Source organism: Meleagris gallopavo, chromosome 10 (assembly GCF_000146605.3).
Source record: "Meleagris gallopavo isolate NT-WF06-2002-E0010 breed Aviagen turkey brand Nicholas breeding stock chromosome 10, Turkey_5.1, whole genome shotgun sequence".
Taxonomy (NCBI): Eukaryota; Metazoa; Chordata; class Aves; order Galliformes; family Phasianidae; genus Meleagris; species Meleagris gallopavo.
This window is the reverse complement of record NC_015020.2, coordinates 28,084,839-28,104,046: the sequence shown is the minus strand read 5'-3', so window position 1 is coordinate 28,104,046 and position 19,208 is coordinate 28,084,839. Positions and strand designations below refer to the sequence as shown.

Genomic DNA, 19,208 nt, shown 5'->3' with positions numbered 1-19,208 from the left:
AATTGGATTTTGAATCTATAATATGAAAAATTTCATTTTTTAATCATCATCTTCCCCAAAAATCAGTTCTCAGAAAGAAAAGCTTTCCTGAGAAGTCCTGTGACTGTCCTAAGAGATGTAAAAAAAAAAACAACGAAACAACAACAAAAAAGGACCTTCTGATGAAAGTCACATTTCACCTCTGACAGCATCCAGCTGGATACAGTGACCAGGCTTTTATAAAAGCAAGCTACGCTTTGAAGTCATTTTTAAACATATCTACAGGGATAGATTTTTAAAGAACATATAAATAGTAGAGTCTAAAACTTTACACATCCAGACTGACGTATCTAAGTATCACAAGGTGCTTTTGAACCCCCTAGTGTGTAAAGAGGCCATAAAAAGCAATTATCAATTATCAAAGTACTTAAAATTTTTAAAATAAGTTATTATCCATAAAACAAAATTACTGTCCACATCAAAAACTTGTGCTACCATTGTTCTAATCAGCACTTTGCATGCTTGACTACAGTTTTGTACGTCTCTCATAGTCTCCATAAAGCACAAACAGGAACCAAGACTCCACCAGCAGGACAGACCCAGGCTGAGTGCAAGGCCTCTCCTTGAAACGTAACAACTGCTGAAGGGCAGCAATGGGGTAGGTGAAGGGATCAGTGTGACCCCAGAACATTAAAGTTATGCTTTAATGACAATGTATCAGCATGTAATGGGTTAATTTCTCAAAGACAGTGACAACAACTTAAATTCATGTTTGTGAATATATTTGTGAATATATTTGATAGAGAGCTAAAATTGTTGTGTTATAGGCAATCAAAAATACTTCAAAAACTTATACGTTGCTTTCTATTCTCCTAATATTGTTTCAACAATTTCTGCCAAATGTTGCTACAGAAAATCTCTCCCAGTTAAACCAGCATGAAACAGTAGTAACACTGATGAATGCAATAAACTTACATTGCTCTACTATAAGAGAACGAAGTCCCAAGAATGAATAAACACTAAATTCCAAGCCAAAGGGATTTTTTAGCAAACTGTTTACAGAATCCCAGAAACTACGGAAACTTAAACCTTCTTGGAAGACTCAGTACAGAAGTGCACTCATCTCTGATGGCCATCAGCCTGTCTGTAACTCCGAATATTCCTTTCCCATCTTTTCTCTTGAATTTCTTATCTCATTTCCCTCATTGTGGACCCCAGTTAATATCCCCAAGCTGGACTTGATGGGGCAAGTTCCTAATGCCTTCTGAGTCTAAACTGAGCGAAGCTAATGGTACAGTTCCAAAGGGTGCTCATATGTTTTGCTCAACTGGGATGTTTAATAAAAAAGCACAGGATGCACAGAGAGGTTATGGAGTCTCCTTCTTTGGAGATAATCAAGATCCACCTGGACACCCACCTGTGCAACCTGCTGAAGGGAACCTACTTTAGTAGGGGCATTGGACTCAAGGATCTCTAGAGGTCCTTTCCAATACCTACAATTCCATCATTCTACAATCAACACATCAGGGTTAGCATGCTCTTACAGTTATCTCTGAGATTACACAAAAGGCATTTTCCACTGAAGCTTCTACAGAGAGAGGCAACAGTAATGCATTGGTTAAAAATGTTACAAAACAAACTTAAACATGTGCCACCTAAAGGAAATTTGATCTAATTTCATTGGGAAATCTGCACAACATTTTCTCATGCATTTCCCCACATGAGAAAACGTCCAGGAACCCTTTATTATACATAAATCTGGAACTGTAAGCCAGGTCAATTTTTAATCCCTGCCAAGAGTAAGAAGTTGGTTTCCTTAAATACCATCCTGTTTTAACAGCATATTAATTTATCTGCTTAATATTTTACCATGGACTATAATAAATATGTATACAAGCTGATTCTATTCTGAATTTGCTGTTTCATTTTGTTTTCAATTATAACATCAGAAAAATCTGGCATTTATCCACTGAAATACGCCTTTCATCAATAAAACATTCTTCCACCAGTAAGACACCTGTAACAATTTAAATCTCTTCAATATCCTAAATCTCAGGTAGGCAAAATGTATTACTGCATAGAGACATTTGTAGCATGAGCACTGTCACTGAAGTTAAGTACTTTTATTAAAATACCATGCTGAATTGGAAGCTCAGCAATGAACATCCTTAATGATATATAAAAACAATCTTCTCAAATGCAGTTTTGCTTATTCTTTCAATAGACCCGTTTTCACTAAAGTCAAACGCACAATGAATTGCTCTCTTTTTTTCTCCTGCTTTTGGCCTTACTTTTCATAAACTCATCCCATGCAGCTGCACTGCACACACATTACTGCACATAAAGAATCTCATTTTAAAAGGCTACCCTAGGTGGGTACTCCTCTGGAAGCTTAACTTTTCCCATTTTTGAAGTATATATTAATGACTATATTCCTCACCTGGTATATATATATATTTTTTCAACTTCAGTTAAATACACATCTTTCTGCTTTTTAAATTTTCCTTCCAAAATAGAGAAAACTATTTATTTTGTTTACAAATGTCTAATTTTGGTACAAGTCTAAAAGTGGCTTAAATGTTACTATTTGTTTTCATTCTACTGTTTAATTTCTTTTCTTCACAATTGTCTTTTTAACTGACTGTGGTCTAACTACATTAGACATTAACATTTGTCTGAGAATTGGAATTGAGAATTTTGTGGGGTTTTCATTCTTTTGTTTTTATGCTGCTTACAGTAATAATTACTAGTAACATAAAGTTTAAGATCAAACTCCAAATCAGATTCTTGTTTTCCTTTCGTTAAGTATTTTAGGATTTAATGTCTAATTTTTTCTTGTGGAATTGACAGATCAGAAATCACAAAAGTAATTTCTCTTGGCTAGTACAGTATTTTTTAAAATACCAGACATTAAGTACTGAAGAGTATGTTAGAAATCATGTGTAAATTCCCAAGGAAACTGTGTAGGGTCTTACTAATGTTCAAGAGCATACGTTAACAGTGGAATTTAGATAAAATTAGTGGCCGTGTTGGCTGCTACATAAATAAAATGCATGTTGGCATTACATGAATTTTGGATAACTCTCTCTCTTCGGGAAGCTTTAACATGTATTTATGCCATAATACAAATCCTGATACATCTGTATATTACAACAGAATCATTTGCAATCTTCACTGCTATTCCTAGCTAGTGGTAAGACATAGACAGGTTAACAAGAAAAAAAGGCCCAGAATTAACACAGTGATTAACTTCAGATAAAGATTAACACCACAAACAGCATTCACCGTTTTTACTCATGCTATCCTTTTACTTTCAAACTAAAACAGAAATATTTGTTCTTATAAACTGAACATGGTCCTTGCCTTATGTTCCAATTATCAGAGGTCCCTCAGAAGCAATACATTATAAACTTAGAAATGCTAATTCACTCGCACACTGGTGATATGCTTAGCTGACTACAGCTAAGAGGCTCAAAAAGAGCAGCAATAACAAATAAAACCGGGACATGATGCCTGATTCCTGACACGATAACAATGGTCATTTTATTATGTTTCTTTACATCAAAGACATTTCTAGTTATGTTAGGACTGACTTGCTGCTTTGTGTGGATTGGACCTACATTACTGGTAAATTTGTTATAGCAGACAAGAATATATAAAAGCACATTTTTGCCTTTCCACAGTGTAATATTTTATTATTGCAGTATAATACACAGTAGCTAAATGAACCCTTCCTTGGTTATTACCCACCTAATGTTGTAAAAATATTACTATGACATTTCATCTGGTCAACCATCTTAAAAGGTTAATTCTGTTTCCTATTTGAGATTTTTCTCTAGGTGAGATATTCTGTGAGTTTCTATTTACTGATTCCAAACAACCCCCAAACTGTTTCATTGCTCACTCTCACTGTTAAGAACATATTGACTGGCTGCTTGCTCTGCTGTTTAATTCATTTATGCTGAGAGTCAGGCATGAAGGCAGAATTTTAAATGTGACATTTGCGGGCTGTTGGGTCATTTGAAGCCCTGACAACACCAGGGAGTTCCTGACATACAAACTGGTCCTGATTTCCAATCTTCCATGTTCTGAACACATCAGATATTCCTCCCAGAGGTGCAGATTTCAGCCAAAAGTTTTTAAATCCCTTGTGCTTACATCTTGAAGAAAAGACCTGTACATTTTAAAGTTTTAAAATAGAGCTTGTGTTTCCTTCAAGGTAAAACCAGCAATTGCCTGCAGCATGCAACACAACTGCTCATAAACACCAACTGACAAAGGTATTTGGAAAGATCTACAATAATAATTATTAGCAACTTCAACGTTTGGATATTTCTTCCTGATGATTCTCATGTGTTCAAAGCCAGCTCAGGATGACATCACAGCTTTATTTAACATTGCTGATCTGGCTTATTACTATCCTGATCAATACCATCTCCCAGTTTCCGGCAGGAAGTTTTTGTTGTCTCAAAAGAGTTGGTGGACTGTACTGTTTTTTTCTCCTATGGGGAACTGTCATAATGTTCCCCAGCTTTCAGGTCTATCTTTCATTGTATACCTGATTACTTGGAAAATTCCACACTGTTGAGATACTATTAGAAAAGCAGTAATCTGGCCTATTAATTCCTAAATTAGGGAAATCAAAACTGTCTGTCCCTGAAGCAGGACTAGCATCTACAGAGTTCAAAAATAAAATTCTAAGAGAAAATTCCAAATGACTGCAATTGAATAGGTCTTTTTGCTTTCTTTCAAACATCACCAAGAACAGAAATGCAAAGTCTCAATATTCAGTTTTTACAGTACATCACAAGTTCTATGGATGTTACTCAGTCATTAGTCTTTCCACAAAGTAGGCAGAGCCCACTGTGGCTAACAGCCAGCAATCAGGCTTCAGAAGACATACGAATAAAGGCTGAGCATCTCATCTATCAGTAGGATGGACCGTGTGTCAGACCTTGAACTTTGAGAAAAGAGCAAGAAGGGATTATAGAATCTTCTGCAAAAGAAAGGTCTCTTCCTCCTTCTTGCCATAAGTTAACTAAAATTAGACATGCTATAATTATAAACGTAGCCTGCTTTTCAATTCCAGCCCCAACTCCCTCATTAGAATATCTGAATCAATGGAAAAGCATTGATTTGAAGTAAGGACACAGTAGGCACAATCTAGGCAAAATCTCAATCTCTGTTTTCTGTTGTGAAAAACAAAAAGCAAACAAAGGCCTGTGCAAAGCCGAAAGTATGATGACACTGCTGCAGTTGGAAGCAGAAATACTGCAAGCACCTCATTCAGAAGGGGACATTATTTTCCCCTCTCAATGCTTCATAATTCCACAACAGTGATCTATAATTTGTCTCCTTTTTGGGGAAGCAGGAATATGATTTGGGAAAATATGCAAATTAGACAAAATTTGTGGATTTTTTTCTTTAACATCAGTACGTACAACAATTTTAACAGTAACCTCTGAAGTGACAACTGTGTCACACAGCAAGTTATCATTTCATTGCCATGTTCTGAATAAGCCTTTTATAATTTAATGGTTGTCATCTGAACAAAAGTGTGTTGCTTTTACATACTTCTAGCACGAGCTCATTGATTTTGCATGACCTAGAAAAGCAGTTAGAATATTACAGGTGTTGTTTATTCTCAAAGAAATTCCTCAAAATAGAAAGGCTTACCTGGTGTATTATCTGAGCCACAGGAAGTTGATCAGCATATTTAAGTGGTTCTGTTGCCAACACATCCTCTGGCAGCCTGGGAAGAAATGAAGTTAACATTTATCAAAGTCAAAAAAATGTTTGCTAAACAAAATTACTGAAATTTAAGAGTTTCAGGTATATCCCAGATACCAAAATTCTAGAAGTGATATAGTTTTGCTTACAATGAAGCAAAAGGATATTCTTACATAGCTGAGTAAAATAATAAGTTTATTATAAATGAATGTTAATATAATTATGGACTTTTTCCCTACAAAAGCAGATAAATTGCCAATTTAGTGGAAGAAATCCAGGAAAATCTCTCAGTTTACTATCAAATGAACAAAGCATTGGTGAAAACTGGATCAAAAATCCCACAAGCAAGAAGCCTTATGAGTTCACAAAGCAGATTCGGGACTGTTAATAACACAAGATTCTTCACTGAATCACTGCCAACATAACTCAAATATGACCACCTCAAAAGGCAAGAGGGTTTATTTACTCTTTCTCCTTTCCCTGCAAGTGCATATCAATATCCAGCTGATGATTTAAACAACACAGTGTTTCTGCATTAGAGAGCGGAGTAACGTGTATTCTCTATTTCAAACAAGTCAAAGAACATCAACTTCAGGACCAAAATGCATCATATATCTCTAAGTTTCAAACAAACCACAGCTACAAATGAAAATGCAGGATCCATACGCATGTTCTCAAAAGAATATTTAAACGACAGTAAACGAGTACAAAAATATGTTTTAAACTCTCCAATCATAGTGCTTTCTTTAACTTAAACCCACAGCATTTGCTACATTTTTAAAATATCATTCAAGGTTTTATTTAAAACCTTTAAAAGAGCTCTAAGCGTAGAAATTTCAGCAATATGAGAAGAAATGAAGGAAAAATGATCTCTACAAAACAAAGCCCTTTCTACAAAATTAAATTGGAATTATTTTCAGACAAAAACAAGGGCCATGATGCTATTTTGCAAGCTCAGATTACTAACTTATACTCATTTAATTCAAAACTGATACGTGGGCTTGCAGGGTTATTTTACCTGCAGACTGGCTGCCAGGCACGACACAGAAACTACAGACTGTCTCTGCAATGATAAAAGAGAAAACCATAAATGCACGTCTCTTCCCTTTTCAACTTCTGAATTTTTGTTGTGGTTTGGAGTGCTTTTAAGTTTCACGTAAGAGGGTGAATGAAAGAAAATTAAATAAGCAAGCTGTTAACTACTGAATTTGGTCTACTGAAACAGCTGATTTACTTACAAGGTTTTTTACAAGGGACTGTTAATGGCAATGATGAATTTGTAGTCACAAACTGCCACTTTCCAAACTTCAGTAGTAACGACTGGTGCCCCAAGGAGGTCAACATCGAACAAGCTAATTATTTATTTCATTGTTTTCTGTTGAAATACCAGTAAAAACTATCACCAATTCTGAAACGATATTCCAATTCTTTCTTTTCGCAGGAGAACTTGTATCCAACTGTTTTCCTCACGAAGTAGCCACATCTGTTTTGAGTTGTTTTAAAACAGTTTCAAGTTCTCTGCTGGTTCAGCTGACTGGTCGTGGCATTAATTCTTTCTAGAAAGCATGTTGTTTTTTTTTTTCTTTCCTCCCAATTAAAAAAAATACATAAGAACTGCATACATGATCCATGTACCATGATACATGGTAAGAAATAAATTCCTTTTTTAGTCCAACATGAGACATACCACTGTCTATGTAGTTATCTACATCTGACGTGAATTTGAGCCCGTCAATTGATACATTACCCTGATTTATGGATACCAGTCACATAAATGCACTTCTTAGCCACAGTTCTGCATATTAAAACATTGCACACAGAATACTCATTAATACATTGAATACTTAATTTCTGCAGTCTTTAAAAGGACAATGCAAAAGTTGGGGGAAAAACTGCATCTCAAATCCCAAAATTGAAGATTTGAAGCTGCAAGGAACAGCTAAAATTACTCTAAACTGAATGTTAGCAGGAAATAAAAAAAACCTTGTCTGTTCTATCAAGGACTTTGAACATTTGGCAATGTTTTCTGTCTAGACAGAGTCAGCACCCTTTGCATAGTCAAACAACCTCCTCATCAACTGCAGAAAAAGACCTTTCTTTAAATGTCAATGGATTAAAAAGAGAAAAATCATCAAAATAATTTTGAGCCTTAGGAATCTTTACTGAAAAAACAGGGAGAGAAGAAAGAACAGTATAAACATATATGTTTATATGCATATTTTAAAGTAAAGTTAGATTTACATTGAAATAAGGCTGACAGGAGAATTTCAAGTTCAAGAAAGATTTTTTAGTTTTTTCTAATCTATTTTCAGGGAAAAAAAATACATCAAGCCAATTGAACTACACTACATTGTATATTTTATACTAATTACTAGATTTAGATAGACAAATTATTATATATGCACACATGTATAAATATGTACATTAATTACACACACATACAGAGGTAATTCAGAAGAATTTGGAACTGTTCTCTCCAAAGTTTTTCTGTACTCAGTGATTTACTAGCTGTCAAGACAACAAAAGAGCTTTGATTCTTCTCCCCTGCCTCCTCAACTGGATGAGCATGTATCTCAATCTTTAATATTAAACTGCATACATTAACGCATAGAAGCTCAAAAAAGTGACAAAAAAGCTGTATGAAATATTGCCAAAGAATGTCCTTTACTTGGAGCAAGTCATTAACTTGAGCTAGCAGGTATGATAAAGCACTGTATCAATAAACTTTGGGCATTTGAGGTTACGGGCTAAGGTGCAAGAATAACTCACAGTAAGTGGCGTTTGTAGATTTGACAACAGTAGCATGGTATTCATTATTATGATGTTGCAGTGCTATCATCTAAAGTTACAGCAGGGCATTTTGTCAAGAGGATGAACAGACCACCACCTCCTACCACCAAATGCTCAGCTCACTCTAAGAAAAATCAGCTGTGAAGAGGATATGCAGATCACTGAGCCAATCAAAAACACCAACCTCTCACTGAATATAATTTTTTTTTTTTTTGCCTATAAGTATGTATAAGACAAATACAGCTATCAGAGCCTAAAACTCCCTGAAAGTAGACACATTTCCTACATTTTAAATAGTCTTTTTAATATAGAACAGACACAGCTCATCATCAATAAGATCAAGCAACACCATGTACCTCCCTTCCCCAAAGCAACAGTTGCATCCAGAACTGGTTACGTTAGGCACCCAGTATAGCCTGAGCCATGTGCAAACGTTGGACAGTACTAGTTGTAGTGAGAAAAACTTGCATCAGACACCATGCTGACAAATATACGCCATAGAACTGCAATACAGTACATACGTCTGTCTAATTTATAAGCACAGAACAGTGTCATACTTCATCAAGAGAATTACATTAGTTAGGGTGGTCAGCTTTGCAATCAAAGAAAAACAGTAACAATTAGGACAGTCAGTATAAAGAATTACGGGAAAACCTACTGCAAAACTGCAACTGAATCCTACACGAGCCCCACTGTAGCTGGGCCTCATAGGCTGGAAGAATTACCTGTAAAAGACAATCCTCTTCTAAAAGGCATAAAGGACAGAAAGGCCATAACTAGAAAGGAGAAAAAGGTCAACACAGAGGACGTTCTATTTCCTCCTGTGTTTTGTAGGGTGGAAGAAGAAGAACAGGTCAAGAAAAAGATCATATCCATTGCCATATTTCTGACCTTGCTTTTCTCTTGCAGACAGACACAAGAAAGTTGCTTGTTTTGCTTACAGAATTTCCAGATGCCTGGGATTGCATTCATTTTTGTTAAAAAACAGTTATGTCACGGAAAAAAATACAGAAAGTCACCTCAGTGGATGGAATTTGTGCTCAAATCACGAGGTCATTTGAGGCTGTAAATTCACAAAATTATTTGGCCTCACTTTTTACTTCATTGATATTTGACACTTAAACCTTTATAACATTATGAGCTAACTTGCTGTAATACATATTTCTTTGTATGCCTGGTGTCTTTCAAAACAATTTGACTACAAAAACAAAAGCCATCTTTCATGAATTAATTTTCCAGTGAGAAATGCTCCTTTCTGTCTCAATTGAGCATGACAGCAGAGTGCTGCCAACAGTGGCAAAGCAAGCTAACACAGCAGCCTATCAGCATATACTGCCTCACGCCTGACAGGTGGTAAGCAAAGCATAAGGAGATCTTGATTTTCATAGAGAAGACTAGAAACAGAAAATCAGAAGAGATGTGGGAAGCAGCAAGAGACAGCAAAAGAGGAGGATCCCGAAAAATTCAATTTGGAAGTTATTTTTATATTGCTGCTGTGAGTGTTCTCAGATGGAGGAAAGTAAGCATAAAACAGAAACTGTGGAAAGTGAATCTAAATCCAGTAAAATGTGTCAAGATATTAAGTGAAAAATCTTATTTGTTATTTATATTTACATGTTCTTTTTTATGGGAAAATTCCTGAGAGACCCAATGAGTGCTGAAGTACAAATCCTTACAATCAAGAAGTGGCATATTTTGCCACAAGTGCTATGGTCTGCTACACAGAATAGCTGCAATGGCTTTAGGGCATAGACATATTTTATCTCATGCAAGTATTGTAAAAATACAAGAAAAAAGAGCAGCATGTGATCACTACCTGGTTTGCTCACGGCAGAAATGTACTGTTAGGACACCTCAGGAAAGAGAAAAGATAATCAGGACAACCTGCAGAACACAGCCATAAAGCCTGGCTCACTAGTCAGTGTAAACATTCATTAATTACATGAGGTAGTAGGGCTAAGGCCTATACAGTCTCTAGATATGCTGGTTTGAAAAAAGCACATTCTTTCACATATACGACCCATGCACAAGTAATATCGCACCTCTTTGAAGCTACTGATTTTGAAAGGTAAGTCCTAACATATAACCACTCCTCTCAGAAATTACACAAGAAGTCAGAGCGTTAAGTCAGGGTAAAGAGAAGAGGCAGAGACAAAAATACATTAAGGAAGAAGAGCCTTGCACAGCTCACGAACCGCAGCCTCGTTTGTTTACCAGATAACTTCAGAAAACTGTGAATGAAAGTATTGCCACAGGTTGTCCCATTTCTAAAAGCGGCTTGAAAGCAGAAATGCTGCAACTGATCAGACAGTCAACAGGTTACCAAAGGATGCAAATAACACAGCAGCAGCCTAAATTAGATATCCCAAGCTAAAAGGCTGAAATTCCTAATCTAAGTCCATGTATAGCACTCATAGCTTTATTGACTGCAAATACATGAACGTGCTTGCATCTGGCAGTAAAAAAGAAAACAGAACACCAAAGCTTTATGCGCCACATCAGAAAAAGTTATAAGGTTTCCTATTAAAGAGAGACTGAAATGGTCTGTGTCAGGTTTGAGTGAATAGTTTTTAAAATTGGCCATTAAGAAATTCATCTACCATAGCCATACTACAGAAGATTAAGAATTAGACCTTGGATCAATGCCAGGTACTTGATCTACTTGCTAAGTCCTAACTTCATGTGTATTTAAGAATAAGGTACATTTAACCAACAGAAGCACTAAAATACATGGAAAATGCCAGAAAAGAACACTGTTAATTTTGCTTTTCCTCAAAAAATGTGCAAATACATTCTTTTCTCTTTTTAAGGGCGTGCAAGATTTACCTAGAGGCATGTCCACCATGCTGACAATCACATGAAAGAGAAACAAATGCTCAAAAGTAATCATCATCCCAAGGAATTTCTTCATGATGTCTCCTTTATGGTATCAATTTCTCCTATTAAATAAGCCTTTTGAGTATTTAGCAGAATGTTCACCAACACACATTTGCTGCCACCACCTTTGCTCAGAAATGTATGAATGTCCCCCTGTAAGAATCTAATATGCATAATAATGGGAACAACTTCACTCACTTCCACTGTACTGAGCTCTGGTTAGCCAGAGAGCTGGCAGCTTACCTAGTGTGACTTTGCTTGACTGTCTAGAAGAATGCTGATGTGCACCTTTTGCAGTTCACTATTGTGAAGTCTAAAAGTCAACAGATGAGTTATTGTATATTTAAAGATGAAGGGAAGGAGATATGTCTGTAGTGGAAATATGGAACTATCTCACAATTACAGCCAAGCACACCAAGATCCTTGGGTAGATAAATGCAGTAACCTGCACTTCACGATGTCTGCAGAAACTAATCCAGCAGATAGCCTACTCAGGCTTAAAAAGAAAAATGAACAATATACCATGAAAAAAAAAAAAGAAATAAAAAAATGATCTCTGATGCAATGAAAAATTAAATCAACATTAGACACAATTGGATTTATTATCTGGAGAAGGAAGCAATATTGCTGACTTTTATTGAAAAGAAAAAATATCTTGCAGTAAACTTACTTAACTTGACCTTTACTTGGCCTCATTTATGTAGAACGAAGAAACAAAGCACCTTATTGTTTGGAAATGCAAATACTTTCTGCAATCTGTTCATTTCTTTCAAGTAAGCATCAATAATTTTGACCCAAACTAGTTGCATAGCTTTAATCGTGGAGTCTCTGAGCACTTGCTGATTTCTGTTGGATGCTATCATAAAAGGTCTGTTAGCATTTCCAGAGTCTGCCAGACACATTTCAGCTTTAATCTGTTGCTTCATAAACTGTATAAAACTAGATTGTAACAAATGGTTCCTCTGCCTTTCTGTGATCCAGATATAATTTCTCATCTGAAGAATCTCAAGTGATTAACTTCTGTCAAGCTACATATACTTAACCATCCCAAGAACCTAAAAAGAGGTGATGGAAATCTGTATTGCGTTTCAGCCAAATACACAGGTTGACCAATACTTCCTCTTCTCTTTTCTGGCCAATGACTTTTGTTAAAATATGTTAAGACACTGAAGGGACACACTGTTCTTCCTGGTCCTATTTTTACACTTAGGCAAGACACAGGAAAGGAATTTGAAAGAATATTAACTTAACTAAGCAGAACTGTCTTTGCTGCTACTGGAAAACACATGACCTGGAGGGCTTATTCTGTTATCTCAAATATCCCACATTTTAGGTAAATTAGAAAATCTGTCTTGAATTAATTTAAACTTCAACACGATGATGCTGCTGAAGCACAAAATTCTAATAAAAAAAATGGAGATAAAAGACCGGCTAAGTCTCTCCTTTATCATTGAAAATCACCATCTGAGTCCACAGCAAAAAGAAGCTTCCCCTTGCTTTACTTTTCATCTCCACAATATGCAGAGTTTGTAGGGGAGAAAAGAGAACAGCGACTCCATGAATTTTCCCAGACTCGGGCCACATCATACAGACAAGTCTAGCAATATCAGAGGAGCTTTTACTGATGATCCAAACCAGCCAGAAAAGACTATCTCTGACCTAGCTGAGCAAAAGTTCAATTTTGTTCCAAGTGTGTTTTTGCTATGCATAGTAACTGAGGCTCTAACAACACCTGCCAGCACATGAAACATCAGAAAAATCAGTGGGAAGATATTTTTAAAACAAACAATTAACATGGTAGCATACCAACACAGCAGTTCCATTATTTAGCAGCCACTACAGTTAAATTCATATTTTGTTTCATTTCACTGTTCCTTTCAGCATGTTTAAATTAAAGAGAACGTATCTGCATTTGTCTAAATTGTTATGCTTTTCGACAAGCACTTTCTAAAATGTGCAGGGTTTTTAAGTCCCAATATTTCTACACCTACAGAATGTATTTTTGTTTTTTCAGTTCATGAGTCACGTAATGTACCATCCAGCTATAATTTCTAATGAGAATATTTAGTTCACTACAAGAATCTGTCAAAGTAACAGTGGCAATGTCTGTTTCCTGTCAGACATTGCCATCAGACCTTCTTCTACCATACTCCCTGTAGTTGAAGCTTCCCACTTCACTTTTTTTCTATGCCTTTTTACTCAAATTCAACGTAGATAGTCACCTGGAACTAAAGAAATATTGTTTCTAAGAGGCTTTTGCAGATCATTTAGTTAGACCTCCCAGTACTAGGTTAGGTCAGTCACAGCTTCACCAGTTGCCTTCAAAACCTCACCAACCTCTCCACATAACATGTTTTTCGAAGAGGACAACTTTTCTCCTAATGATAAACCTGAACCTTCCAAGCTGCAACCTACAGCCAATATCCCTTGGTCAGAAGAGAGTTTACTATCTCTAACAGCATTTCAAACTGCTGTAGTTTGCCACTACAATTCCTGTCTTTACAAGCCTAAGTCCAGTTTCCTCAATCACCTTTCAAGGCTGGGTGCTTAAGGTCCTCAGCATCTTGGCCCAATTCCTACTGACCCCTCTCCTGGATCTCAGCACCTTTCTTGAAGGGGAAGGCCAAAAGTCAGGCAGAGTATTTCAGGTGAGACTCCACTAGCACTGATCAAGGAGAAATAGTAGTAACATTGCTCAATCTGCTAACAATCTCATGTACCTCAGCAGGCAGATTGCCTTACTGGTGATGACAGCCTGTTGTTGGTTTCTACGCAACTTCATGTCCACCACAGCTCCTCAGATTCTTTAAAGGGCTGCTAATCAGCCTGCCAGCCTCCAGCCTCTGCTGGTACAAAATAACAAGAAAACAAACAACAAAAAAGAAACTTAAGCATTTCTACATTGCAAAGAGGATATATTGATACCAATAATAGACTAAGTTTAAACACGCTATATCCTGGGCATTCAGAATATTCATCTTAAAAACTACATTATGCGTTTTCAAGAAGTGATTTGCTGTGCAATCAGCTCCCCCCTAGACACTAAATGTTGCATTTTTTCTTTGGATACAGCATCATCAGTAACACATTTGTACAAAGCAGAAAACAGATATACACAATGGACAGCAAAACAATACACTACATAACTTAACCATTTTCTCTTCTTTTACCAGTTGGGTATCCTCCTTTGTTCCTCTCTCTGCAGCTGGCTCTGAGCAGCCATGGCAGAACTGAGCAGCATTCCAAATCGGCCGACTGCCAGCAATAAATGCTTTAGGAGATCCGATGGCTCTCCTGTCAGCACACGTCTAGGTAACAGTATACTATTAAGCACATTAGAGGGCTTTTCTTCACATTAGCTGCACAGAACACATACAGCTCTTAAGCTTTTTCTGTCTAATCTTCTACAGTATTATTTCCTTTTTGTTTTGTTTTTACAGGCAGCCTGTATCATTTTTGTCGTGATTTTGGTTCTGTTTGTTTTGTTAATGGCAGATGAAACCTCATGTTCAAATCCTAACACTTAGCTACATTACATTCTTTGAGGTCAAGGTACTGCAGGCTATGGAGTCTGCTGACATTGAACAAGGAATCGATGACTGTGTGACCTGAAAGCAGACAACCTTTTAATTTGCATTTGGTATTTCATGATTTGTATTTCCATTCTTCCTTATATCCCGGTTCTAGTATTAGGACCAGAAAGGACTTAGCTCCTGTCCACTGTAGACCACTGCATATTAAACAGAGCAGCCTATATTAAGTTCTTTGATTGTACAGCTTTTGCAGCTAGAATTATTTTGGTGTTCTATTCCTAGGAACAGAAACAGCAGCAGCAAGGCAAGCCACTTGTCAAGTAAGCCACTAACTCCAAAATATATAGGACAGACATAGGGACACTATCACCTTCCACTCAATTAAGTGTGCAGTAGTACCATTATCTGCCAGATATACTCACACAAGAGACATTCCTGGATTTGTAAGCTATCCCTGGCTGCAAAGCTGAACAGCAGGCTGGACAACCCAGGCTTGTAATGTTCCAAGGTGGTTTCTAATCCAAATACCTGACACAAAATCCAGTATCTCAGACACTTGCCAAATCCAGTTTTCTGATTACCTCACTCTCCTCTTGTTGGGAAAAGACAGATGCAGTAGCTCCGAGCATGCTACAAGCTATAAGCTCTCTTTCTCTTTGCAGTCTTCAAGGGACAAGGCTAAAGCAGGAACAGAATCAGCTTGGAGTGAGGTACAACCATACCCCTCCTCATCTTTCCTTCTCAGTTAATTTAGATTTTCTGTAGTGTTTTACTTGGTTTACTAAAACAGCAAAGAGCTAAAAACACTTAATGCAAAAAGGTTTTTAAAAGAAATCTCAGTTTTTTTCCATACCCATGTTTATATGAATTTTAGTTTATAAAAATCTTGGAATGGCCTTAATCATCAATGTTATATATACTAAACAATGTTACACAATCACCCAAGATTTTCTTTACAAAATAATTCAGCAAAAACTGGTTGCATGAGATATTTCTATTTCCTAAAAAATTAAGCAGCACATTTTTCAAGAACATCTGCAAGAGTTGGTCCTTGTACGGGATAAAGTAAGTAAATAAATAACTTGTCAGCAGAATTATTATGCTAAAAAAAAAGTGTCTTCTGAAGGCCGATAGTAAATAGTCATTGGTGAAAATTGGACTTTGACTTTTAAAATCCAACCTTCAGTATTTAGATAGAACACGTTCTCCAGCCCCACATCTCACTGGCTGTGCCTGCGTCCAGCAAGGTTTATTAACTTAATCTCAGCAATTGTTTTCTCTATTATCTAAAAGATATTTCCTGCTAATGTTTACAATCTACAGAGTAGATACTACCAGCAACAGACTACATACAGTTGAAAACATCACAATGCCAACCTGTTACAACTTAGAAATTTCAACCTCTCAAGATGACTTATGTAAAAGAACAAAGCCCTCAGTGTTGCTCAGGACCTTTGCAATACACGTGTCTGTTCACGGGCATGTATACATAAAGGATAAATATGAAACTGAGGTAAGAATTAAGTTTCTTGGTCCATTAATTACAGATAATGAGGCCAGATTTCTCCTTCACCATCTGCATATGGAATAACTAAAGGTTACAGAAACAATAGAACCTCTCCAACTGCACAGTAATATGCTCAGGAAAAAAAATGTGAGGAAAGCACAAACGCAAGCAAGAGTCAAAAGAAATTTTGCACACTATATATTATCAAATATATAGAGGAAGTAAAGAGTTCAGATTTTGTCAAGCAGCTTTTAACTTGTTATCGCAAGCACCACTTCTTCCAGTATGAATATCAAAGTGCTTTAATATATGAAATCCTTCTACCTCACTCATAGTACAAATACAAATTTTACTCTAATTCTGGAGTTAATAAAAGCCAAAAGCATATGATGATAATTCAGCATGTTGGATCCTTACCACAATGAAACTAAGGGAAAAAAACCTTCTTTCTGCATTTTAAATACATCTCTGCTGCAATTTTTCTGTCTACCCTAAAGAGACTACACATTCTAATAAAATCTTATTGTAAAACTTTGTGTACATGTTTACTATTTGTAACTAGCACATGTATTGGCTGTTGGACAATTGAGATTTCATGGGGTGCAGGTTATATGTGCAGCGTTTTATGTCAAATATTGCTGGGTTTACCTTTTATACTTTAAGGTCTCCCTGCCTTATTTACTAAGAAAACAAGTCCACAACAACAGCAGCACCACAAACGTAGCCTGCATTTATAGGGGCTAGGACAAATGCGGCAAACACACCCATCTTAAATGATGAATATTTAAGTCACTTTGAAATGAAAAAATTTCCATTTCAGTAAATACACAGCACTGAAAAGTACTCAACTTTCACTACAGAGCTGCAGTTGTTGTCTTATTACAGAGCCCTAGTCTGAAACATGATAATAAAGCATTTATGAACACGCTGCACTCCTCGTGAAATAAAGGCCTGAAAGACAGATATAAGCAGGGAAAACAGCACCACAGAAGAACACTTGCTGTCTCACACTGACTGCTAAGCAGCTGACAACACATTCACTGCAGCACTCACACAGCAGTGCAGGCAGGGGCTGCTTCAGCAACACGGCAGTGCCACAATGCCATCACCTTCTCGGAGAGCTGGCAGCCTGGGTTCCACTGGGAAGCCATATGAATTCTGAATAAATTAGGACTTATGACAAAAAAAATTGTCAATGCTGATGACTCTCCATAAATGGAAGGTCCCAGGAATTTCTGCTGATCTCAAGAATGCGCTTTGTTAGAATTTAAATAGTTTTGCTAATAGCTTGCAGCTATGAAAAGGTGTTGATCAACTACTGTCCAGCTTATCTTTAGTAAAGCTGCCTTTCAACAAGAGGGCTTTTCACAGGAAGGAGGAGGTAGAGAAAATCTAGTAAAAGATTGAATTATTGAGAAATTATGGTCTAAATTCAACACAATGGTATACCTACTACAACATAATGTCTTGTTACAATGACGTCCAGGAGCACAATGGAAGTGTGTTTCCAGGCTTGAGTGGTTTTCTTTCCGTTGTTCATTGTTGTTTGTTTAACGCATAATAGAGCCAATGATCTAATAAATATAGCACTGTGACCATTACAGACCAGCTGTATACATTACATCTCAAAGGTGAATTTCTACTGGAATTTTATACACTTAACTGTTCAGGACAATAACTTGATGGTGTGGTATTTTAACTTGCCATCTAAAACCTGCTTTTCTTGTAAATATATTATCTAACTGCATGTATATGATACTGCTGCAGAGGTAAGCAAATCCCAAGTGCAACTGGCGAAGGATAAATGGAAAGGATAATGGGAGAGATTCTGAGGGCCAGGCAACGTACAGCTGACTCTCTGGAAAGGCCCTCAAAGGATATCAGCAGGCCCTTCTGCCAGCACACAAACACCACAAGCTTTTCCACTTCCTCTGCAGGTCACAATCTCAGCTGCCAGCCTACACTACCTAAAAGGCAGATACACATCTCAGCAAAGAAAAGAACGCACCTTTTCTTGCACGTGGAAAGAGAAGTTCTATGACACTCCTAACTAATATACATATACATATATATATATATATACACACACACATAATTACAGAGGTAAAAATAAATAAAGAATGTGTTCTAATTTAGCAAAAGACACATTTTCCCCAAGCTTACTAATCTGGCAAGAAGTATTTTGCAAGGTGATTTATTTGCTTGCACCACCTAGTGGGGTTGAGTTTCATCTGACAAAAATGCAGGTTTTGGCCATGCTCCTGCCTCATGACACAGAATCACAGAATTGTAGGGGTTGGAAGGGACCTCTAGAGATCATCGAGACCAACCCCCCTGCCAAAGCAGGTTCCCTACACCAGGTTGCACAGGTAGGCATCCAGGCGAGACTTGAATATCTCCAGAGAAGGAGACTCTGCAACCCCCCTGGGCAGCCTGTTCCAGTGCTCCGTCACCCTCACTGTGAAGAAGTTCTTACGCACATTCGTGCGAAACTTCCTATGCTGCAGCTTATGTCCGTTTCCCCAGTGACAGACCATGTGACTGACACCAGTGACAGACCATGCTTCTCACAATGTGCTCAGTATCTCAAGCCTGCATGACCCACCACAGCACCACATTTCTGGGTTTCCACACATCTACAAAAGCATATTAAAAAAGAAGTGCTAGAAAACCATTCCTGTTTTAGTTGTGCTAAACATGTTCAGCAGGAACTTAACTGAGTCATCATAGAAAACTACTTCACAATGTAATGTATATGAGTTTTCTTATCTCAAGTGTACACCAATACAATA

The 19,208-nt window shown here is 37.0% G+C and overlaps 1 protein-coding gene across 1 annotated transcript in view; it reads right to left on the bottom strand.

Annotated features, from left to right (window-relative positions):
- The window catches only part of LOC104912512 (GPI-anchor transamidase-like), a 73,372-nt gene that overhangs the window by 15,554 nt on the left and 38,610 nt on the right, over positions 1-19,208 (bottom strand). Inside the window, exon 3 of the mRNA XM_010716333.1 lies at positions 5,656-5,731. Coding sequence (XP_010714635.1) covers positions 5,656-5,731 — 76 coding nt within the window. The remainder of the gene's footprint in view (positions 1-5,655; positions 5,732-19,208) is intronic.